Genomic DNA, 25,901 nt, shown 5'->3' with positions numbered 1-25,901 from the left:
AGTCTCTTGAGTCGGTGATGGCATCCCACCGTCTCATCCTCTGTTGTCCCCTTCTCCCTTTGCCTTCAGTCTTTCCCAGCATCAGGATCTTTTCCAATGAGTTGGCTCTTCCCATCTGAAAGGCAAGGAGCAATCACAGCAACTGGGGTAATTATTGATACTTGGGCAACTGGGTTGTTGGAGATATATGGACGTTTTCTTCAAATTAGTCTGACACTTTTTCAATACAGTTGAAGACAAGTTCATATGCCGGCCGTAACGATGCGAACAGATGCATCAGAAATCAGACGAGACAGGAAGCAGGTGTTAGGGATTTAAGGGAACTCTGAAGGAAATTTATTACAATGTCCACCTTGAACATACTGCATATTTGTGGTCAGCCATTGAAAGTGAGACAAGTCAGGATGGGCCTACAAATTCCTTCATCTATGCTCACCGGCAAAGATACAGGTGTGCCCTAGATGGGAAAGTCTAGTTTTATCTCGTTTAGGATTTTGCTAAACAAAAAATAAACTTTTGAGAGAGTGATGTGTGGGAACTGGGGTTTATGCAAGGTTCAGTTTGAGTGAACTCTGGGAGTTGGTGATGGACAGGGAGGCCTGGTGTGCTGTGATTCGTGGGGTCGCGGAGAGTCGGACATAACTGAGCGACTGAACTGAACTGAACTGAACTGATGACTCTCTAAGTTGAAGAAGGAAATATCAAATCTTAATCTCCTGTTTTAGGAAACGACAAAAGAAGGAAAGGAATGTATTTACCGTTTTGTAGCCTTCTGGAAAGAGTTCCTAGGATGCCTATTTCTTTTATAATTCTCCTTGTGTGAGTCAGAACATCTTTGAGGGTATGCGCTGTAATGGGAACCGTACAGATTCTTGCAACGAAAGCGATAAATGAGAGAACACATTAATGATACACTTTAGTATTTTTCATATTCAGAGAGTGGCCCCCAGTGTTTCTTCCCCGCAGCAGAAGAAATTTGTCGCGTGTCCAATTTCTGCCCAAGAGCAGTGTTTTGAAAGCAGCTGCATCATCAATTAGGTGACTGATAAACTGTTAGATCATGTGTTGACATGTCCTGACTCAGGAAAGAGTCCTTATGACATCTTGGGAAAAAAAGAATAACAGCATTACCCGTGGCGATGAGAGAGTAAACAGAACGTGACAGCAACACCATATATCGTGGAGGCAGAAAGCTGCAGAATATATATGTTCTCAGTACAATGAGTGCCTGGCTTAAATTCTCATCATTTTTGCTCCAGACCTCTTCTCTCTGTCTCTTAGCCAAAGTTGCCCTTCGTCACAGCTCTTTGAGCATTGTGACATCGGATTATTTATTATTTAGCAGAATGTCTTTGTTGCCGGTATATTGTGCCGGGCAGGTAAACAAAGTTGCTCCAAAGAGGAGCACAGATTTCCAAGCAGTTCAGGAGAAGCGTAAATTCTTGTTGAGAAAACCGACAAGGCTGCAATTAGGGAATAAGAGAATGTGCAATTAACTGCCAAGCCTGTATGGGTTACGTAATTAGAGAATAAAAGAGGTGCTGATGGTGGGTTTTAGACAATAATGGAAAATTGAAGGAAACATCATCGCCGTGGGCTGAAATCGTTAGCCGGAGAACTCCGTCTTTCCTTTACGTTCTAACCGTCTAACCAGTGTTGGCTGAATTTGATATTATTGCTCTGAATGCAGGTTTCTTATCTTCTCTCCCTTTATCAGAGAACTGTTTTCCATCGTAACTGGAGGGATTCACTTATGGATACACATGTGGGTTGTGAATTTCCATTTCACTGGTGGGCAAAGGAGAATTCCAAACAAAATCAAATCATACTGCTTTTCTGGAAAATGCCCAAATGCATTCTGAGGCCCACGGAGGTCTAATGCGTGCTTTCAAGTCAATTCCAAAATGTATGTCACTTTGATCAACAGTCTCGTATGAATTCCGTGTTTTCCTTCTCTGTCAAATATCTCTGTGATTAATCTTTCAATAGACCAGAGGTCAGAGAATTGGGGTTTATACTTACACTCAATCTTCAATGATTTCATCTTCACTAGAGGTAGACTCTTCCATCATATTGAATCCATAGCACGTTTGGTTGTATATTCTTATTTGTCTTTTATTATTTGTACGCAGCTAATGCAGTTGGCAGAGAACATCAAATGGCAAAATATGTGATATAAAAGTACAGTGCTCATAAATATTCTTATACATTTAAATTCATGTTTAATTATAAGAAAAAATATTTATGCTACATTCTTCAGTATCAGTCCTTTGCTTGAAATCACTTTTAATTTATTATGTTTTTGTTTTAAATTAATTTTTATTGGAATATAGTTGATTTACAGTGTTGTTCTAGTTTCTGTTACACAGCAATGTGAATCAGTTATACATATATATACATATATCCACTCTTTTAGATTCTTTTCCCATATAGGTCATTACAGAGTATTGATTAGGGTTCCCTGTGCTGTACAGTAGGTACTTATTAGTTATTTATTTTATCATTTCTTAATTATTTTACTCCTTTTTACTATTATCTATGGTCTTGAGGTTATTTTTTTTTAAGATTTTATTTATTTTAATTGGAGGCTAATGACTTTACAATATTGTAGTGATTTTTGCCATACATTGACATGAATCAGCCATGGGTGTACATGTGTTCCCCATCCTGAACCCCCTCCCACCTCCCTCCCCATCTGTTTGTCTATCATATACTATCAATAAGAATTCCTGACAATGAGTGAGTAAATTTTATAAACGTGCAAAATATGCACATACATACTTCAGAAATTAGAATTTCAACAAAATATTCTTTTGATCAAATAGTTAATGTTTGTGGAGTTTTTAATGATCTATTTATAGTAACGGAGTTGCTCTTTACTTGGAAAATCGTCATCAAGTCTTTTGTGAACCGATGGACTGTAGCCCACCAGGCTACTCTGTCCACAGGCAAGAATACTACAGTGGGTTCATTTTTTTTTTTTTCTATTTTACTTTATTCTTAAATTATTTTTTAAATTTAGGTATAGTTCATTTTCAATATTGTGTTAGTTTCTGGTGTACAGGAAAGTGACTCAGTTATACATACATGTATATATTTATATAAATTTATACGTGTATGTGTGTATCTCTACAATTACCACACAATTGCACTCATTTCACATGTTAGCGAGATGCTCTAAATCCTTCAAGCTAGTCTTCAACAGTATGTGATCCAAGAGTGTCCAGATTTACAAGTCAGATTTCGAAAAGGCAGTGGAACCGGAGATCAAATTGCCAACACCCCTTGGGTCATAGAAAAAGCAAGAGAATTCCAGAAGAACATCGACTTGGGCTTCATTGACTGCTTTAAAGCCTTTGATTGTGAGCATCACAACAAACTATGGAAAATTGTTAAAGAGATGGGCATATGAGACCAGCTTACCCACCTCCTGCAAAAGCTGTATGCAGGTCAGGAAACAGCAGTTAGAACCAGACATGGAACAGTGAACTGGTTCCAGTTGGGAAAAGGAGTACGTCAAGGCTGTATATTGTCACCCTGCTTATTTAACTTCCTTCTGGGCTGGAGGAAGCAGAAGCTGGAATCAAGGTTTCTGGGAGAAATATCAATAACCTCAGATATGCAGATGACACCACCCTAATGGGAGACAGCGAAGAAGAACGAAAGAGCCTCTTGATGAAGGTGAAATAATAAAATGAGAAAGCTGGCTTCCAATTCACGCTGAGTTCACAAAAATAGGATTATGGCATCTGGTCCCGTCACTTCATGAAAATTGGTGGGGAAACAAAGGAAGCAGTGAAAACTTTGTTTTCTTGAGCTCTAAAATCACTGCAGATGATGACTGCAGCCATGAAATTAAAAGACACTTGCTCCTTGGAAGAAAAGCTATGACAAACTTAACGTATTAAAAAGCAGAGACATTAATTTGCCAACAAAGATCCGTCTGGTCAAGGCTAAGGTTTCTCCAGTGGTCATGTATGGATGTGAGAGTTGGACTATAAAGAAAGCTGAGTGCTGAAGAATTGATGCTTTCAAACTGCGTGCTGGAGAAGACTCCAGAGAGTCCCTTGGACTGCAAGGAGATCCAATCAATCCATCCTAAAAGAAATCAACCTCAATATTCATTGGAAGGCCTGACACTGAAGCTGAAGCTCCAATACTTTGACCACCTGATGTGAAGAGCTGACTCATTGCAAAAGACCCTGATGCTGGGAAAGATTGAAGGCAGGAGGAGGAGGGGACGACAGGGGATGAGATGGTTGGATGGCATCACTGACTCGATGGACATGAGTTTGAGCAAGCTGCAGAAGTTGATTGTGGACAGGGAAGCCTGGTTGCTGCAATCCATGGGGTCACAAAGGGTTGGACACGACTGAGCAACTGAACAATGTCAAATATATACAGATATATATACATGTGTATATATATATATTCTTTTCCATTATGATTTAGTATAAGATACTGAGTAAAGTACTCTGTGTTATACAATAGGCCCTTATTACTTATCTATTCTATATAGAGCAGTGTGTATCTGTTAATCCCAACTCCAAATTTTTTATATCTGTTAATGCCAACTGGAATTTGTCCCTCTCACCTTTTCCCGTTAGTAAATGTGAGTTTGTATTCTGTGTCTCTGAGTCTGTTTTTGCTTTGTAAATAAGTTCCTTTGTGTGGTATGTTTCCTTTAGTTTTATAGTTGACTACCTTGCACACATTGCAGTGTATTTTGTGTATATGGATTTGATTGACTTCAGCCTTTGGTGATTGTTAGAAGTTTGTTTTAGAAGTTAAAGATGCAGTGTTTTTCATGTTCAAGCTGTCTGTGCTTCAATTATTACATGGATGGATGTATGCACGCATATTCACACATACATTTTTAACGTCTTTTAGCCACTCCAGTACTGTTGCCTGGAAAATCGCATGGACAGAGGGGCCGTGTGGGCTGCAGTCCATGGGGTCGCTACTAGTCAGACACAACTGAGTGACTTCACTTTCACTTTTCACTTTCACACATTGGAGAAGGAAATGGCAACCCACTCCAGTGTTCTTGCCTGGAGAATCCCAGGGACGGCGGAGCCTGGTGGGCTGCCGTCTATGGGGTCGCACAGAGTCGGACACGACTGAAGCGACTTAGCAGCAGCAGCAGCAGTCCATTTTTAGTAAATTGAAGACTTCTTTTTTTCTCTTCATTGTTACTCCAACAACCAAAATTCTGTGCTAGGATTTTGTGTCCTTTTGGACCATCTTCCAGTGTATCTGTGATATTTCAAAGTTAGAGATTTTACCCCATACCTTACAGGTATGGTATTTACATACCTGACTGCAAGGAGATCCAACCAGTCCATTCTAATGGAGATCAGTCCTGGGTGTTCATTGGAAGGACCGATGTAAAACTGAAACTCCAATACTTTGGCCACCTCGTGCTAAGAGTTGACTCACTGGAAAAAGACCCTGATGCTGGGAGGGATTGGGGGCAGGAGGAGACGGAGATGACAGAGAATGAGATGGCTGGATGGCATCACCGACTTGATGCACGTGAGTTTGAGTGAACTCCGGGAGTTGGTGATGGACAGGGAGGCCTGGCGTGCTGTGATTCAAGGGGTCGCAAAGAGTCGCACAGGACTGAGCGACTGAAATGAACTGAACTGAACTGAAAGGTAAAGATAGTTACATACCTTTTCCCACACATGCAAGCTTTGTTTTGTCATGATGAGTTGTTCAGATCTGTTACATGAGAAACTTTTTAGGTAGGGACTTGATTTCGTATGAGTAAAATCTTATAGCGAGTGTGTCGCTGAGTTACTTTTGTCTTCTCTGGAGGCTTAAAAAATTTCTTTTTTACAATTCCTATCCATTCTACTAATTTGGAAATAAAGTCTCCTTCTCTTTGGTGCTTAGTGATTCTGTCAATTTGTGAAACATCTTCTGTTCGTTCACATCATGTAGTTAATTACAGGACGACTTAAGTAGTTTGTTTTAAACCTAGAAGTGTTGACCCTATACGGAGTTACATGAAGTTAAATTAGCCGGATTGTCTGTAGCAGTGATCTCATGTTCATAAAATCTGTGATCCTTAAGTATAGACCTGGGCGTGTTACGGATCTGGAAATATGAAAAAGTTCATCTTTTTCTCTTTCACTCTCTATATATCCATCCATCCATCCATCCATCCATCTATCAGCCCATCAAGTCATCCATTGTTCTGTCTGCCTAATCTTTCCGTACACCCATTTATGCACTGTGCGATTTAGGCTTCTTGTAGAAATGTCAATAAGGGGTTTACTCATTCTTCTTCTAAATAATTCAGAGCCTCTTAATGATTTTCATCTGGGCTCCTTTTTTCCTCCGAGTGTCTGTCTAGGCTTCTTGACCTCGGTACACTTGAGTGGAGTGAAGTGAAGTCGCTCAGTCCTGTCTGACTCTTTGGGACCCCATGGACTGTAGCCTACCAGGCTCCTCTGTCCGTGGGATTTTCCAGGCGAGAGTATTGCAGTGAGTTGCCATTTCCTTCTCCAGGGGATCTTCCCGACCCAGGGACCGAACCCAGGTCTGGCGCATTGTAGGCAGATGCTTTACTGTCTGAGCCACCAGGGAAGTCCGGTACACTTGAGAATCGTCTGCAATCCCGTGACCCCTCCATGTAGCCCTCACTGTTTGAACCTGATTCTGCAGGATCAACGTCTCTCTGCAGCCAACCTAAGCCAGTTTCCTATGATGGGGTTCCTGGACCCCTTTTTCCAAAGCTGGCGAAACACCTCTGTTTGGTCTAGGAAAAAAAAAACGCACTACATTTGAAGTGTAGTCCGTCAACAGTAGGAACCTTACCTTTTGGCAGGCTTTATTCTTTCCATTGTGCCCTTTTGATGACGTGACACTGTGTGCATTCAAATAACCAGAGTGGTTGAAATCAGCACCATTGATGAACGCTGAGTGTCATGTACTGTCATTTCTCTTTTCTTGTGCAGCCTCACTGCATTAGATCTGTATCATTAAAACTATTCAGAGCACCGCTGAAGTCACTCCCCAGTAGCTAAGGAATGTGTTCCTCTCCAGAGTGATCCAACTACCGTCGACAGTTGCTGGGGTTTAGAGGGTTGTGCGTCTCTTCCTGCTGCTCTTTGTCAAGAACCCCCTTAGCTTGGTGACAGGGGAAATGTTCTGTGTATCCAGAGAGGCGCCTGTTAGATTTATTAATAGGATTCATCTTCACACTGGACTGATCCCAATCTGGTCTGTTCCACGCAGCCTGTCACCTCATAATATCTGGCTAAAAAGATGCTAATGCGTTGTTGGGCCACGTCCAGTCATCTCTGCCTAATTGTTTGCTTTCAAAGTGACAGTCCGTGTTACGCGTGACCACATCTCTGTCCAATTAACGCATGTTCCCCGGCCATCCTGACGCTTCTTCCTCCGGCCCGAAGAAAACAAAGCAGAGAGCTTACGTGATGCACAACACCGTGATCCAGTTTTGTGTGTGTGTCTGTATATGTGTGTGTATATATGAGAGTGAAAAAGTCGCTGAGTCGTGTCTGCCTCTTTGCGACCCCATGGACTATACAGTCACTTGGATTCTCCAGGCCAGAATACTGGAGTGGGCAGACTTTCCCTTCTCCGGGGGATCTTCCCTACCCAGGGATCCAACCCAGGTCTCCCGCATTGCAGGCAGATTCTTTAACAGCTGAGCCAACAGGGAAGTCCGGGTGTATGTGTGTATATATATATATATATATATATACACATAAAAATGTACATACTTGTTTGGTTGCTAAGTCGTGTTTGACCCACTGCGACCCCGTGGACTACTGCACGCCAGGGTCTTCTGTCCTTCACTATCTTGTATATTTTATATACACATTATATATGTGTGTCTGTATGTGTGTGTGTGTGTGTGTGTGTTATCTGCTCAGTTGTGTCTGACTCTTTGCCACACCACAGACTGTAGCCCGCCAGGCTCATCTGTCCATGGAATTCTCCAGGCAAGAATACTGGAATGGGTTCTCATTTTCTATTCCAATATGTATGTATGCTGCTAAGTCACTTCAGTCGTGTCCGACTCTGTCTGACCCCATAGATGGCAGCCCACTAGGCTCCCCCGTCCCTGGGATTCTCCAGGCAAGAACACTGGAGTGGGTTGTATAAATATATATCCCTTTTTAGGTCCTTTAACAGAATATTTATTTCTTTATTTGGTTCTTCATTGCGGCATGTGGGAAATTTAGTTGCAGCATGCAAGTAGTTTGCTGAGATATTTGGTATCTAATTCCCTGACCAGGGACCGACCCTCGGTCCCCTACAGTGAAAACAGAGAGTCTTAGCCACTGGACCACCAGGGAAGTTCCCTGGATTCTTTTCCATTAGTTTTTTGAATGATATTGTGTAGAGTTCTCTGTGCTATACAGTACACCAGAAAGTAAAATGACACTGTATTATAAATCAAGTACATTTCAATAATAATGTTTTAAAAAATTACAAATGAAACTGAAGTTTGCTTCTTCTTCAATCTCTTAGGCTAAGTTTCGTCTCAGGTATCACTTATCCATCTATCCAAAGGGTGGATTTGTCTGGTTCTTTATTGATGGCATGAAAAAGCTTTGTTCGGATTTATTAAAATAGGGATAGGTCAGGAATGGCAAAATGACTACATCCTTCAGCCTCGGTCTTGTTGACGTTTGAGAGGCATAGCTGGGCGGCAGGCTGTTTGCACCCGCAGGATCATCCTTCAGTCAGTAGGATGAGCTAGTCAAGTGGATACACAAGTCGTTCCATTTGTCTGGACGGGGATCCAAGATGGCAGGGCGAACAAAGCCAGGTGCTCAGGAGCTGTAGGCAGTTAAGAGCTTTTCCTGCTCAGGGAAGAGTTCAGCTGCTGGCTGCCAGCCTTCCGTCCTTGTGGGGTGTGTCTGCCTCAATAGCAGAGGAACTCATCCTTCCCAGACCTGAATGGTGCGGGCCAGTGCCCATTGTCAAACTCTAAGGATTCGAATGATGCTGTGGGAGACCTGGAGAAGCCTGCCCGAGAAGGCAAACCCAGCGATTTCCTCAGTTATGTTATCAATGTAGAGTTGCTGTTTTTCAGTCACTAAGTCGTGTCCAACTCTGCAACCCCATGGAGCGCAGCACGCCAGGCCTCCCGGTCCACCACCACCTCCCAGAGTTCACTCAAACTCATGTCCGTTGAGTGAGTGATGCCATCCAACCATCTCATCCTCTGTCGTCCCCTTCTCCTCCTGACCCCCAATCCCTCCCAGCATCAGAGTCTTTTCCAGTGAGTCAACTCTTCGCATGAGGTGGCCAAAGTATTGGAGTTTCAGCTTTAGAATCAGTCCTTCCAATGAACACTGAGGGTTCATTTCATTTAGAATTGACTGGTTTGATCTCCTTGCAGTCCAAGGGAATCTCAAGAGTCTTCTCCAGCACTGCAATCAAAAGCATCGATTTTTTGGTGCTCAGACTTCTTTATGGTCCAGCTCTCACATCCATACATGACTATTGTGAAAACCACAGCTTTGACTAGACAGATCTTTGTCAGCAAAGTGATGTGTAGAGATCTACAGTCAGAAGGCAATATCTTCGACTTTCCTGGTGGTCTAGTGGTTAAAATTTTTGCATTCCAATGCAGCATGCGTGGGTTTAATCCCTGGTCAGGGAGCTAAGATTCTTATATGCCTTGCAGATAAGATACCAAAACATAAAAGAGAAGCAATATTGTAACAAATTCAATTAAGATTTCAAAAATGGTCCATAACAAAAAAAAAATGTTTAAAAAGATTTTGCTTTAAGAATCTTTGCTTCTGTTTTCATGAAAAATCCCAAACAAACCTTTTAGCTGTTCCAGTAAATGGAAGGTTGGAATAATAGGGTGAAATAAAACATGTGGTTTTTGATTTATGATTTAACATGATAAAATTTAGAATGTAAGTCACCTTCTTATTCCTCCAAAAAACAGGTTACGTTCTAGTTTAGGGACAGACATGAAAATTACCATATTCACTCCCTTTTGACTAAAAGCTTATCAGCCAAAATAACTTTATTTCTTCAGTAACTTCTTAATAATAACAATGCAGGGGGAATCTATTGACTTATTAACTTCTGAAAGTGAAAATGCAAGTCGCTCAGTCATGTCCGACTCTTTAAGACCTCATGGACTGTATAGTCCAGGGAATTTTCCAGGCCAGAGTACTGGAGTGGGTAGCCTTTCCCTCCTCCAGGGGATCTTCCTAACTCAGGGATTGAACCCAGGTCTCTCGCATTGCAGGCAGACGTTTTACCCTGTGAGCCACAAAGGAAGCCCAAGAATACTGGAGTGGGTAGTCTATCCCTTCTCCAGGGGATCTTCCCTACTCAGGAATAGAACCAGAGTCTCCTGTTTTGCAGGCAGATTCTTTACCCATGGAGCTATCAGGGAAGCCCAGGAACTTCTGTGTTTCCCTTAAATGTAGATCATTTTAGGACAGCATCCCAGGTAGCTCAGCGGTAATGAGTCAGCCTGCCGTATAGGAGACCCGGATTCGATCCCTGGGTCGGGAAGATCCCATGGAGAAGGGAATGGCAACGCACATCAGTTCTTGCCTGGAGAATCCCATGGACGGAGGAGCCTGGTGGGCTGCAGTCCATGGGGCTGCAAAGAGCTGGACATGGGTGAGCACACACACACGTTTGGTTTGCAAACTGCATAGTCATGCAGAGCCTGGTCCATTGCAGAGTCATGATAAAAGAGACTGCATTCCTGGTGAGATGGGAAACAAGGACAGCAAGGCTTCATGGCTGGAAAACCTGGGACACAGCTCGAGAAAGCAAGGAGAGTTGCCAGGACCCTGTGTGCTTCCTTGCCTGCCAAGCACCCCCCTAAAACCTGGTGGTGTGTGAAGACAGGCATGGGTGCTGAGAAAACCCTACATTGTTTTCCGAGGCTCCCTTTGAATAGCCCTGAGCGAAACCATGGCAAATAGAATATTTCTGCCTTAAAATGGCTTATTTAGCTCGCTGTGTTTGGGACCGCTTCTTCCATGAAGCAGGGTGCCAGAAGCTGAGAGATGCTATTGTGGGGAGCCAGGGTCTGCCTGGGCGATGTTTACAGGGCGCTGTTGGAAATGGTGCTGGGGTTTCCTCAACGATCTCCATGGCGATGGGATTATGCTGTCCATCAGAGGGGTTCCCATATCTCTCTGGATTCTTATGCATGTAAATATAGGGAGTTGACCTTTAAAATAAGAGTTAAAAAAAAAAAAGCCCTGCCTCCCCCTTCCCTGACGTGATGGTTCTGTGCCATCTGAGTGGCAAGGAAGCCGCTGGCCTGGCTCCACTGGTGCATGCCCATCGATGCTGGCATCAGCTCTGCAGTGCCCTGGCTCAGCGGGTGCCCGGACTTCCACAGCGTGCGTGAACAGCAAGTGGAGAACCACGCTGTCCCCGAATCGCCCGCAGGCTGCCACAGGGATGATCTGTGGGACCTTGGAATTCCTGCTGCACACAGGAAAGCTCGCTTCCCACCGAGTTACTGCTGGGCGTCCAGCCCGCGGGAGGATACAGACAGCAGCGTCATCCTTAACGAACTGGCCTGTCTCAGCCCCCGTGTCTGCATTCACATCTCACAAGGGCTTAGGGGGGCGCTTGGCAGGCGAGGAAGCATGCACGGTCCTGGGACCTTTCCTTGCTTTCTTGAGCTGTGTCCTGGGTTTTCCAGAGTCAATAATTATTTTTTTTTTAACTTATTTTTTATTTTTATTTATTTATTTTGATTTTATTTTTTAAAATGAGACAGAGTGGAATACTTTTCGTGATAAAAGGCACAGTCCACAAAGACGACAGAGATCATAAACCCTTAGACACCTAACACCAAAGAGACAAAGATACATACAGCGAAAATGAGAAGAAATATGTGAAAAGAAAAAAATAGATAATCACAGGGAGATGTATTAAAGTTTCTCTGAGAATATTTTATTCAGTGCAGAAAGCATAAACATCTTTTTTCATGTCATCAATGATTTAAATTAGATTGATTTATTTCAAAAGGAGATCAATCCTGGGTGTTCTTTGGAAGGACTGACGCTAAAGCTGAAACTGCAATACTTTGGCCACCTCATGCGATGAGTTGACTCACTGGAAAAGACTCTGATGCTGGGAGGGATTGGGGGCGGGAGAGACGCGGACGACAGAGAATGAGATGGCTGGATGGCATCACCGACTCGATGGACACGAGTTTGAGTGAACTCGGGGAGTTGGTGATGGACAGGGAGGCCTGGCGTGCTGTGATTCACGGGGTCGCAAAGAGTCGGACACGACTAACCGACTGAACTGAACTGAACTGAATGTAGATTAATCTTGGGCTTCCCTGGTGGCTCAGACCGTAAAAAAATCAGCCTGCAATGCAGGAGACCCAGGTTCAATGCCTGGGTTTGGAAGATCCTCTGGAGGAGGGCATGGCAACCCACTCCAGTATTCTTGCCTGGAGAATCCCATGGACAGAGGAGCTTGGCGGGCTGCAGTCCATGGGGTTTCAGAGTCAAACAAGACTGAGCAACTTTCACAGATGTGTTTTCATCTTATACCCTGCACAAATATATTTCACATTTTGTATCTCATATGTTCTTATTCGATAGGAGATTCCGAAAAACTGGCCAAAAGATAAACAGTACTAAATTTCAAAATGTAGAATTTTTTTGTGATTAACATGTATATATATATATATGCATATACGTATATTATTTTTGAAATTATTTTCTTTATTTTTTATCGGAAGATGTTGACTATAGTTCCCTGTGCTATAACTAGCCTCAATAATTAATTTCACATGGAAGTTCAGGGGTTGTCCTTGTAATGGCTCATTGCGGGGGGCGGTTCTTAGATTCTGATGATAAGTGAAGGAGAAAGGGAAAAGGCTAAGAGATAGAGGTAGGGCACACCTCGCAGGGTTCTCCCAGCAACCAGGAAACCTCGGACCCGATCCAGGCACAGCTTCCATCTTTGAGGTGCGTTCTCCTTTGTTGTACACTGGCTCGTAGGGAGTTTATGCCTTCGCTCGCAAATCTCGTCACAGTGGCTCTGCCCCTCATCTGTTACGGATTGAGAAGCAATGCTTGCCTCGTGGAAAAATGCACTGTTCTTCAATTCCTATCGAGAAGCAGGCACACGGCTCTTCAGCCCCTGGACGTGGAAGTGGAGCCTGCGGTGTGAGGTGTAGACAATCGGGGATGCTCCGTCTGGGGCTGCGTCCACCCTGCAGGCAGGACAAACATCCCAGCACCCGAATGGGTCCATATGGTGGCTGGTGTCCCCTGACCCTGCTTCAAGTCCTGCTGGCCTGGGGTCGCTCCCAGAACCCCCTTTTACCTGGCAATGTGGGGAAGGCATGGGGATGGCATGATTGCAAAGTTGATGAAGAATCTGCCTGCAGTGCGGGAGACCCAGCTTCAGTCCCTGTGTCGGGAAGATCCCCTGGAGGAAGGCATGGCAACCCACTCCAGGATTCTCGCCTGGAGAATCCCATGGACAGAGGAACCTGGTGGGCTACAGTCCACTGGGTTGCAGAGAGTCAGACACGACTGCGCTACTCACTCTCCCAAGACTATACTGTTATTAATATGAGCAGAATCTGTTTCTAAATATGCTAATAGGTATATATACAGAAGTTTATTTTTGTGCTTTGCGTTCACATATTTGGAGAAGGCAATGGCGACCCACTCCAGTACTCTTGCCTGGAAAATCCTGTGGACTGGAAGGCTACAGTCCATGAGGTCTCAAAGAGTCAGAAATGACTGAGCAACTTCACTTTCCACTTTTCACTTTCACACATTGGAGAAGGAAATGGCAACCCACTCCAGTGTTCTTGCCTGGAGCATCCCAGGGATGGGGGAGCCTGGTGGGCTGCCGTCTATGGGGTTGCACAGAGTCGGACACCATTGATGTGATTTAGCAGCAGCAGCAGTTCATATATTTAGAAGTAATAAGCCACCCATTTTATTTATTTATATGTATAGAAGTCGACTTTTCTATTTTGTATTAATACATTTAGAAGGAATAAGTCACCCATTCTGTCTTATTTAGTTAGTGACGTGAATTGCTTTTTTTCTGGTTAGATACACATCAGAAGGAATCACTCCTTTGAATATTTTCATATAACTTAGCCTTTTTCAAAACATGTTGTTTGCACTGATACTTCAGCTCTTTATAAATTGGATGGAAAAAAGTATTCCCTGTCAAAACAAATACTATAGAGCCTCTAATCCTTTCCTTGAAGGTGTTAATTGTATCAAATGCTATTTTCCTTCTTCCCAATGGTATTTTCGCCTTTGACCATTCCGTTGCTCAGAAGTGAAAGTCCCTCATTCGTGTCGGACTCTTTGTGACCCCATGCACTATTTGGTCCATGGAATTCTCCAGGCCAGAATACTGGAGTGGGTAGCCTTTCCCTTCTCTAGGGAACCTTCCCAACTCAGGGGTCTAACCCAGGTCTCCCTGCATTGCGAGCGGATTCTTTACCAACTAAGCCACCAGGGGAGACCGTTGATCTTCACTTGTCTTTTCTTCGCTGTTGAGGCCAAGCAACATACCTCCTTTCTTCCCTTTGATTTGCCATCTGCATTCTTAAAGTCATTTCCTTATGGCTTTCTTTTTGAAAGCTTAGCATTTTATAGTATTCATCAAAGTGTTTCTCTTGAGGAGAATGTGCCAGGATTCCATAAACTGAAAGTGAAAGTCTCTCAGTAGTGTCCAACTCTTTGTGACTCCGTGGACTGCACAGTCCATGGAATTCTCCAGACCAGAATACTGGAGTGAGTAGCCTTTTCCTTCTCCAAGGGATCTTCCCCACCCAGGGATCGAACCCATGTCTCCTGCATTGCAGGAGGGTTCTTTAACACCTGAGCCACCAAGGAAGCCCAAAAACATTGGAGTGGGTAGCCTATCCCTTCTCCAGGGGATCGTCCCAACTCAGGGATTGAACCCAGGTCTCCCACATTGCAGGGGGATTCTTTACCAGCTAAGCCACAAGGGAAGCCCATAACCTCAGCTTTATAATTTAGTGTTGCCATTTGGAGAGTAGTTTGAATGAGTGCCTGCTCAATGACTAGTCCCTTCCGACTCTTTGCGACCCCATGGACTGTAGCCCTCCAGACTCCTGGGTCCATGGGATTCTCCAGGTAAGAATACTGGAGGGCATCACCATTTCCTTCTCTAGGGGATCTTCCGGACGCAGGGCTCAAACCCACATCTCCTGCACTGAAGGTGTATTCTTTGTCATCTGAGCCTCCAGGGGAGCCCAGTTCCTTCCACTACACTTGCTGTGTCTTCCCATGAACATTTGTCACCTTAGTCTTTTCTGTCTTAGACAGGCCCCGTTTCGTGCCTCTGAACCAGGGAAGCGACATCTTATTCTCCTCCATGAAAAATGGCAAACAGTTATCTAAATGTCCCCGTGGAGTCTTTCAACGTCAGCGGTTATCTTTTGTTCTGCGCTGCTTTTATTCCCCGACAAAACAGACACTGTCTTTCTTTCTTTCTTCTTTCTTTATCGTAGAACAAGTGAGGATTTACCCAGATAAGGTGTCTGCCAACTGAAGGGAGGAATCTATAAGAAAATGTGTAAGCATGAACGAAAGTGCCTTTCCTTTACACCAGGGTCCAGCGGTCTTCGTCGTTCAGTGGAGTGGTCACAAGCCACCATCACACATTCCTGAGCGTTCCTAACAAATGGAGTGGTGGTTGTTGCTATTGGGCTCAGCCTCCCACTCCCTTCGCAGTGGTCAATCCAGTTAACTCTTTTTCAAAATCAGTTTCTAATGAAACATTCACCTCCAGGCAGCCTGGGCTCCTTAGCAAGACAGTCTACATATTTCTTAACACTCCAGGCTCTCTGTATTTGCTGAATGTGTGAAGAACTTCTGTGGCCTTCTCAGATGGGTTCCGAATTGTCCATTTCTGCAGCCTGACTGGATGTTTCCATGTAACGACCCTTGTTATGTCTGACCTGTTTCTCCCAGTTGGTTTAAAATTGGTTTTATTTAAAGGTATGCTTTGCGAAGTTGGAGTCGGGGGGGTTTCCTGAAATAATGTCCAGCAACTCCCTGAGGTAGGAGTGTGTCTCTCTGTTTTGTAGTTTCGTGTAGAGTGTGTAGTCAGCCGCTTATGACCCTTTTGTGACCCCATGGACTGTAGCCCACCAGGTTCCTCTGTCCATGGGATTCTCCATGCAAGGATACTGGAATGGGTTGCCCCTTTCCAGGGAATCTTCCCGACCCAGCGATCGAACCGGTGTCTCTTACATTTTCTGCATTGGTAGGCGGATTCGTTACCACTGAGCCACTTAGAAAGCCTTGTTTGTAGAGACAGAGGCACTGTTTTTAGAGAGCCGTCAGTGAATATACTAGGAGAGGAGATCCCAAAGGTTTACTGATTGATTTCCTGTAATTTTTTTTTAAAGTTCATTTTGTATTGTGGTATACAAATGAGGGATTCAAGCATACATATATATGTACCCCTTCTCCCCCGAACTCCCCTCCCATCCAGGCTGCCACACTAAGCAGAGCTCCCTGTGCTGTCCAGCAGGTCCTTGCTGGTTCTCCATGTTAAACACAGTGGTGTGTCCATGTCCATCCCAGACTCCCTGACTATCCCTTCCCCATCCTTCCCCCTGGGGACCATAAGGTTACTACAGAGGATTGAGCAGAATTCCCTGTGCTGTCCAGCAGGTCCTTGCTGGTTCTCCGTGTTAAATACAGCAGTGTGTCCATGTCCATCCCAAACTCCCCGACTATCCCTTCCCCATCCTTCCCCCTGGGAACCATAAGGTTATTACAGAGGATTGAGCAGAGTTCCCTGTGCTCTCTAACATGTCCTTGTTGGTTATCCATTTTAATACAGCAGTGTGTCCATGATCATAGACTCATTCCCAGTGTATTAACACCTCCAGAAAATCCCTCACTAGCCTGAATTCTCTTCAGCACTGGGATTGGGTTTCATTGAAACCTACCAGATGCAGCCTGAGATTTTCCTCTGTTCTGGGTTTGCTAAGATCTTTACATCTTCCTTTTGGTCTTCCTGAGTGTTTTAGTTCAGAAATTTGCATACAAGGATGCCTCTGAAAACACAGCATCAAGAAGGTGCTTCTTAAGAGAGGTTCCTGCAGAAGAAGTTCATGCGAATCTTGAAAGCTGGTTGGGATAATGACTATCAGCACACGTAACCATGGGAGCAAGAATGGCTCTTCTTGCTGAAGGACCAGCAGTTGAATTTATTTCAACACTCTTAGCCATCTTCTTGTTGACTTTATGGTGATGAACGTTTTGAGCAGGACTCAGTCATTCCCTATTTCTTCAACTGAAAATAAGAAGAACCATGACCCAAATCCATAACCTTGAGAGATTTCCATCAGTACCTGAAATTGCATATAATAACCAAAGAGACCAAACCATCAAGCTCACAGTGAATTTATCTCTGGTTCTCAAAATTACATGCCTTCAAACCTGGAACCCATGTGGCATCAATCTGTAGACACCTAGAGAGATATTAAGCTTTCATCTTGGCCCAAGACAAGTGCTTTACGGATTTACAATACAATGGATTGATTGCCTTAGAGTCCTTTAAGCCTATGGGATTAAATGTTTGTATTAATGAAAATCCCACCCTGGTGTCACCATGCAGTTTTATTTTCTGAGGCAGGATCTTGCTGGTGTAAATATGCAGGAGTATCAGGATGGAAGTCTAGAAATGATGAGAATGTGTTCAGCAAGACAGGGTCATATTTTGCGATCGTACCATATTGTAAGGATTCTCATTCTTTGTGGACAGTGACTTGAAGAGCTTAAGGCTCTCTATCACTAACATTTAGGACTATATCTAAAGCACAATTTTTTTTTTTCCAAACTCAATGCCACATTTTTGCCTAAAGAATGGTTTTACTTTAATAAACAATATTCATAACAATATTGTTAGGATAAACAATCGTAACAGCAATGAACACATCTGTTCTGTTCTGTTCCCTCACTCAGTCGTGTCCGACTCTTTGCGACCCTGTGGACTGTAGCCTACCAGGCTTCTCTGTCCATGGGATTCTCCAGGCAAGAATACTAGAGTAGGTTACCGTTTCCTTCTCCAGGGCATCTTCCTGACCCAGGGATCGAACCCGGGTCTCCCGCATTGGAGGCAGATGCTTTAACCTCTGAGCCACCAAAAGGGGCTCTTTGCATGTACTTTTTTCCCTCCCCATCACACTCTTTGAAACATGGCTTCTGACATCTGGCTATTAACGTTTCTCTGAATAAGTGTTTTCCTTCATATACATGGCTCTTGTCGCTGTGGCTCTGTTGTTGAGTTTTATTCGACTCTTTGTGAAACCCTGGACTATAACATGCCAGGCTTCCCTGTCTTCCACTATATCGCGGAACTTGCTCAAACCCATGTCCATCGAGTTGGCGATGCCATCCAACCATCTCATCCTCTGTCGTCCCCTTCTCCTCCTGCCCTCAATCTTTCCCAGCATCAGGGTGCTTTCCAGTGAGTCAGCTCTTCAGCTCAGGTGGCCAAAGTATTGGAGCTTCAGCTTCAGCATCAGTCCTTCCAATGAATATTCAGCGTTGATTTCCTCTTGGATTGACTGGTTTGATCTCCTTACAGTCCAACGGGCTGTCCTTCGCAACACTTATTTAGGTATAATTTTCATTTTCTTTATTACCCCAGGGGTCCTAGGATGTCATCATTTGCTTATTCTTCTGTGAGGAGTAAGTTCATTTGGGGGACCAAAACAAAACCACATTCCCCAGAGACGAACCTACCACATTGCATAAAATACCCTTCACCCTTTGTCAGAGGGTGATGCTGTGTGTTGTCCTCATGTGGTTTTCACTCTGCCGACTGTGCCACGTTGATCTCCTGGAACAAATTCCTTAAGTGCTTTTTTTTTTTCTTCAGAAATGCCAAAATGATTTACTTTTAATGAATTAGCACTTAACCCAATGTCTAGCTCATATTAAAGTGCTCTGGAAATAGTATTTTCTTTATCCTTAAGTGCTTTTGGATTCTCATCTGTACAGTGGGAGCAAAAGTAGTTTCTGACAAGTTTTCAGATGGTTGCAAAGTAGATGGAGCCTGCAGGTTCTAAGCCTAACATGGTAATTTGGACAATCGTAGTGTCATAATGAAATAACCGTTGCCATAATAGGATGATGATCTGGATGAGGGTAACACGAGTGATCGGGTTTGGTCTGTCACTGGCTTGCGTGTTTTAAAGACCCAGCTGAACACTGTAAAGCCTGTTATGAAAATATCAGCTAGGTCACCAACTCATTCTTATATCTGTTAAGGAAGACATCCTCATTCGACTTCCTTCAGCTTCTGGAATGAACAATATATACAGATGTCAAATTGAAGGAACAGAACTCCCTGCAGAAAGGGCTGATTCTAGAAATGCAGTAGAAAATGTACCAGACCATCCTGAAGTATCTGATAGTGCCAGGAAGCAAGGCAGTGCTTAAAAGTCAGTGAAAAATAACCACAGGGATGTGGGTATATAGAAGGGGTATAGAGCTTCCCTGGTAGCTCAGCCCGTAAAGAATGTGCTTGTAATACGGGAGGCCCCAGTTTGATTCCTTGGTTGGGAAGGTCCCCTGGAGAAGGGATAGGCTACCCACTCTAGTATTCTTGGGGTTCCCTGATGACTTAGATGGTAAAGACTCTGCCTGCGGGACAGTCTGGGTTGGGGATTTCCCCTGGAGGAAAGCATGGCAACCCACTCCCGTATTCTTGCCTGGAGAATCCCCATGGACAGAGGAGCGTGGTGGGTTACAGTCTATGGGGTCACAAAGAGTCAGACATGACTGAGTAAATAAACATATCACAGAAACCAAATAAAGAGCTCTTACTGGCCAAGGCTAGACCCACTTGAGGCACAGCATTAAATACTGCTGTATTCAAATACATACTTACAGTCTCATATGGTCGCAAATGAATGAGAAAATAAAAAGTATGAGTTTTGTATTGCTGCTAGAGCAAATGACTTACTGGCTTTTAACAACACATCTCTAACTTAACCGTTTTGGAGGTCAAAAGCACAAACAGGTCTCACTGGGTAAAATCAAGGTGTCACACGATTGAATCCTTTCAGTGGATCTAGGGAAAAAACTTCTTTCTTGAATTTTTTTTTTTTAATAGAAGCCACCTACATTCTTTGTCTCAAGGTGCCCTGTTTAATCCACAAAAAGCAATACAGAATGCAAAATTCCCAGCAGCATAGCATTTTCCAGTCTGTGACTTCTCCTCTCTTTTTGCCTCCGTCTTTCATTATAAAGACTCTTGTGAGGACACCGGGACCCAACTGATAATCCAGGATAATTTCTTTATGTTAAGGTCAAGTGCTTATCATCCTTAATTGCATCTGCAAACTTAAATCCCTCTTGCCATGCATCATATCGTATTCTCAGGTTCTGGGGAGCAGGGCATGGATCTCTTGCGGAAAGCGTGACATGATTTTCCCTACCATGGGGAGAAGAAGCCAAGCTCCTATACAGAAGTAGTCTAGATAATTTTTGAAGATTCCATCCCTTGATGCATTGGCACTGCCTGCTGTTTTCCATCCAAGCAGTCTAAAATTCAAGGAGGGGAAACCTGACAACAGAGAAATCTGACAACTGTGACCTTGGCCAGTGGATGGAGGTCCATTTCCACCTTGTAAGTCATGTTGAGAGCACACGCCCTTGATATGTGATGAGAAGGACATTTCACCCCCGAGCTTCCTCTCCAAAATCATAATCCCCGTCTACTCATGAAAAATCCAAAAAAAAGAAAACAGGGAATAAAGGACCAATCGTAGGAAATTCTGCAAAATTGCCTGGTGAGAGCGCTTCAAAACTGTCAAGGTCAGAAGAAAGAGGAAAAGTCTGAGGAGCTGTCACGGCCAAGAGGAGTCTAAGCAGACAGAACGACTAAAATGGAATGCAAGATCCTGTGACTGGAAAAAAAAAAATTTATGGTAAAAATGAAGGAAACCTAAATCGAGTATGGTCTTTACTTGTAATATTTCACAATTGAATCATTCATTAGAACACATGGACCACTTCAGATGTTAATAATAGAGCAAGCAAGATGTGAGACATAGGACAACAGTATATACTGTCTTGACGTGTTTTGGGTTGTTTTTTACATTTTAACCTGTCCTAAAATCTATGTTTATGAAAAAAAAGGAGCAGCAACAAAAAATGCAGATACCCAACCTTCCCCTCTAATTCCCAAGGATGCTTTGAGCATCCCAATGTTTGATATCCATGCAGATGTTTTCAAAGTGTCTTGCATTTAAAATCCAAGTGGGATTTTGCTTTTTATTTTTTCTCTTCTTGAAATCTTGCTGTCAATCTTGCTGGCATTGAGTGATCTAGAGAAGAAGTGGATATGATTAGCTTCATGCTAAGCAGCAAGCACTGTGTTGCCACCTCCGTGTTCAGTCTTCCTCTGCCAAGTGGTTTTGGTTTCCCAGGTCCAAATCTTTGTGACCCCCGTGGACTGTAGCCCACTAGGCTCCTCTGTCCCTGGGATTTCCCAGGAAAGAATACTGGAGTGGCTTGCCATTTCCTTTTGCAGCGATCTTCCTGACTGAAGGATCAAACCCTCTTCTCCTGCATTGGCAGGCGGATTCTTTACTACTGCCCCTCCTGGTTGTTGAAAGAACCCATGTGTATTACCCATATGTGTGGCTGCTTGCTGCTAAACCATTAGAGTTCTGGCTTGTGGGAAGGAAAGTCTGCTTGGATGGTGGCAACTGAGGGTAGGTGGAGTCCTCTCCAAAGGCTGATTCCCCTCAACCTGACAATCAGGGGGCAAGAGCTTTTATAGAAAGTGGAAAGGAGGTGGGTCCATGCAGAAACAGCACGGTCAACTCTGAATGTCATCTTGAAATCTGTCATTGGTGATCTGATTAGGGTCACTTTTGTTATTTTAGGTACAGTTTATCTTCACTTCCAGGGTTGGTTTATTCACATTTACTTGAAGCCAGCTCTTTGGATTGTGGCAGTTTATGTGGGCTTCCCTGGTGGCTCAGATGGTAAAGCGTCTGCCTGCAATGTGGGAGTCCTGGGTTCCATCCCTCGGTTGGGAAGATTCCCTGGAGAAGGAAATGAATAACCCCCTCCAGTACTCTCGCCTGGAAAATTCCATGGACAGAGGAGCCTGGTGGGCTATAGTCCATGGGGTCGCAAAGAGCCGGACGTAACTGAGCAGCTTCACTTTCTTTCTCATGTCATGACTACAGTCTGGTCATCGAGTAGTTAACTTCTTTACTTTGTGGAGGTTTTAGTATCTATAAGACAGCTCACAGGACATGGTTCAGAATATTATCGATACCACTTCAGGAGGAACTAAAGGTCCTTGGGAGAAGGAAATGGCAACCCACTCCAGTGTTCTTGCCTGGAGAATCCCAGGGACAGCGGAGCCTGGTGGGCTGCTGTCTATGGGGTCGCACAGGGTCGGACACGACTGAAGCAACTTAGCAGCAGCAGCAGCAGCAGCAAAGGTCTTTGACTTTGCTTAAAGTGAAAGTTGCTCAGTCGTGTCCGACTATTTGCAACCCCATGAAGTGTACAGTCTGTGGAATTCTCCAGGACAGAATACTGGAGCGGGTAGCCTTTCCCTTCTCCAGGGGATCTTCCCAACCCAGGGATGGTACGCAGGTCTCCCGCATGGCAGGCAGATTCTTTACTAGCTGAGCCAACAGGGAAGCCCTGCCTTCGCTTAATGAGGGCATTATTATGATTTGGTCTTTTTAGTGTCTTTCTTTGTTCCTGCATGTTTTCCCTTCTCTGATTAAACTTCCGTTCCGTTCTGTCGCTCAGTCGTGTCCGACTCTTTGCGACCCGGTGGACTGTAGCCTACCAGGCTTCTCCGTCCATGGGATTCTCCAGGCAAGAATACTGGAGTGGGTTACCGTTTCCTTCTCCAGGGGATCTTCCCTACCCAGGGATCGAACCCGGGTCTCCCGCATTGGAGGCAGACGCTTTATCCTCTGAGCCTTAGGCTTTGGCTAAAGTTTGTCACAAACAAAAGGCAGGCATGGGACAAAGGGTCCTGCTCCGTTTCAGATGCTCCTCCTCTCCTTGCAGAATGTGGGGCATGTAACGTGACAGTGGAAATCAATCCTGAATATTCATTGGAAGGACTGATGCTGAAGCTCCAATACTTTGGCCACGTGATGCTAAGAGTCGACTCAGTGGAAAAGACCCTGATGCTGGGAAAGATAGAAGGCGGGAGAAGAAGGGGGCGGTAAAGGATGAAATGGTTCAGTGTCATCACCAACTCTGTGGACATGAATTTGGGCAAACTCCAGGAGATTGTGAAGGACACGGAAGTGTGGCTTGCTGCTGCTTATGGGAGAGCTAGGTTCAATTCCTGAGTCGGGAAGGTCACCTGCAGGAGGGCATGGCAACCCACTCCAGTATTCTTGCCTGGAGAATCCCACGGACAGAGGAGTCTAGCGGGTTACAGTCCATGGGATTTCAAAGAGTCAGACACAGCTGAAGTGACTTAGCACCCAGCAGATAGTCATACGTGGGGTTTCGTGCTAGGTACAGAAATGTTAATTTTCTATAACATGGAAGCAAAAGGGTGGTGCTATCAGGAAAAGGAGGCGTGCACTTTTTAAGGAAAAGTATCACTTTGGCTTTGGTTCATGAACGTCAAGCATGGTTGCGAAGAAGACACGCTTCTGATCTAAAGTGATATCTTTTGTGGAGGTACGTTTTGGGATAGTATGAGGTGTGTGCACATGGCTGAGTGTGTAGATGTATCTGTTATTGTGAGTGAGAGAGAAAGTATCTCATGCAGAAAAGCAAAGAATTACAACAGTCAGTTTAGGTTAAGCTGTGCTGCTGTAACAAAGAAGTTGTACGTTTCAGCAGCTTGCAGTAGCAGAAGCTTCCTTCTCTTTTATGAAGTCTGTGTCCCTTTCAGGCTGACCAGCTGTTTTCTACACCCTCTTCTTTCCAAGACCGAGGCTTGAAGGGGTAGTTCCCATCTGGGAGGTACTGGACTGGTGGTGTTTCAGGAAGGGGACCCCTTCCAGGGCCCAAGAGTGGGCTCTCGTCTAACTCTAGGAAATGAGCTGTCCGAGGAGACACAGGTCCTGAAAAAGCAATAGACTATAATGGGAAGGGGCCTCCTGGGTGGAGAGCAGTAGGGTCAGGGAACCCAGGAGGACTGCCCTGAATCTTGGTTCACAGTCTCGGGTTTGATGGTGATGGGATTCGTCTCCTGGTTGTCTCCTGTCCATCACTCTGACATCAAGCTCCTTCCTGGTGGCTCATGGGTTGCTCAGCCAAATTGTGATGCCAGCGAGAAGAATTCTGGGCGATAGAAGGACACGTGGTGGCTCCTTCTGACCTTGGCTGAATTCTACGTGTCGGTGATGATTGTTAGTTCCGTGTTCCTCATCAGGACCCGCTGTCGTAAAATAAAAATGTCATCAAATCATGCGGATGGTCACTATGGTCCCTGGCCACGGTGGGCAGGTTTGGTCAGCGTGTTTTCCCTGACTGTGGAGTTGGAGGGTAAAACCACCATGGAGACGGATCAGCTCATAGAGTTTTAGTGTGGTCATGCCCTGCATTTCTTTCATTCATATTTTTTTTCTTTTTTTGGTGAGGAATCTTAGCAGCAGGTGGCCTAGGTGTGATGGTTCCCCCAGGAGACGCTTGTGGGGGGTATTTTGAATAAATGATAGAACGCGTTATGTCAACTGTGTTGAGGGAATATAATCAATCACACTGAAAAAGCGTTACGAGTCGTCTCCCCTTGAGTTTCTTTTCTCATCTCTCTTGTTTACATCAATCCCTTTCATTTCTAGCCAAGCAGAACAAGGAATAGTTCTACGGTGGCCAGTCAGCTAAGTTCTACAGTGGATAAAGTGTCTAAAGTTCTTATCTTCAATAAAAATGGTCCTGTATTCCAAAGACTTGGGCTGTCTTGTGGTTTTTTTTTTTTTTTTTTTCCTTCCTTCCTTCCTTCCTCTATCTCTTTCTCTCCTCGCAGCAAGACTTGAGGGACCTTAGTTCCCCAACCAGATATTGAACCCAGTGTGTCGACAGTGAAAGCTCAGAGTCCTAACTGCTGGACTGCCGGGGAATTCCCATGACCTTGAAATTCTTAAAAAAAGAAAAAATATATAAAATAATATATATATATAATATAATACATATATAAGAAAATATATATTAATATGTACATGTCAATGGATATTAATATATAATATGCACATTAATTTATACATAATGCATAAATATATACACGTATCATTTTTACGGCCATTACCTGAGGTCATTTAATTAGCTTCTACTCGCCTGACAAACTCAGGCATTGAAGAGTGGGGTGATTTTGTATAATGATGCTAAAGCTGAAGCTGCAATACTTTGGCCACCTCATGCGACGAGTTGACTCACTGGAAAAGACTCTGATGCTGGGAAAGGTTGGGGGCGGGAGGAGAAGGGGACGACCGAGAATGAGATGGCTGGATGGCATCACCGACTCTGTGGACGTGAGTTTGAGTGAACTCCGGGAGTTGGTGATGGACAGGGAGGCCTGGCGTGCTGTGATTCATGGGGTCCCGGAGAGTCGGACACGACTGAGCGACTGAACTGAACTGAACTGAGACTTAATTTCATTTCGAGGACTTTGGTCTGTGTTTCAGACACAGACTCGGCAAGGCAAAGGTATCTTGACTGATTTGCCTGGTAAAGACGGAGAAGCCACTTTTAGAGGCAGACAGTTGAGTCTTTTATTTATCTGTCTCTTTTATCACAGGATAGCGGATTTACAATGTTGTGTTAATTTCAGGCTTGTAGCAAACCTGTATATACGTACATATATATCTGTTTCCCCATTTATTCTTTTGCACCACCAGCAAACTGAGAATACGCCAAGGGTTCTAGCTC

The 25,901-nt window shown here is 44.2% G+C and overlaps 1 protein-coding gene across 3 annotated transcripts in view; it reads left to right on the top strand.

Moving 5' to 3' along the window:
• Positions 1 to 25,901, top strand: part of LOC148773208 (neuroligin-4, X-linked) — a 306,595-nt gene that overhangs the window by 109,295 nt on the left and 171,399 nt on the right. The window contains exons 3-4 of one of the 3 annotated variants that reach the window (XM_088833549.1): positions 7,031 to 7,041; positions 11,618 to 11,634. The exons of the other annotated variants lie outside the window; for them this stretch is intronic. Coding sequence (XP_088689675.1) covers positions 7,031 to 7,041; positions 11,618 to 11,634 — 28 coding nt within the window. The remainder of the gene's footprint in view (positions 1 to 7,030; positions 7,042 to 11,617; positions 11,635 to 25,901) is intronic. 3 annotated transcript variants of the gene reach the window in all.

The sequence above is a fragment of the Moschus berezovskii genome, chromosome X (assembly GCF_049115385.1).
Source record: "Moschus berezovskii isolate FMDL1 chromosome X, NW_MosBer_1.0, whole genome shotgun sequence".
NCBI lineage: Eukaryota > Metazoa > Chordata > Mammalia > Artiodactyla > Moschidae > Moschus > Moschus berezovskii.
The sequence above is the reverse complement of the archived record's forward strand: the minus strand, read 5'-3'. Positions and strand labels throughout refer to the sequence as shown.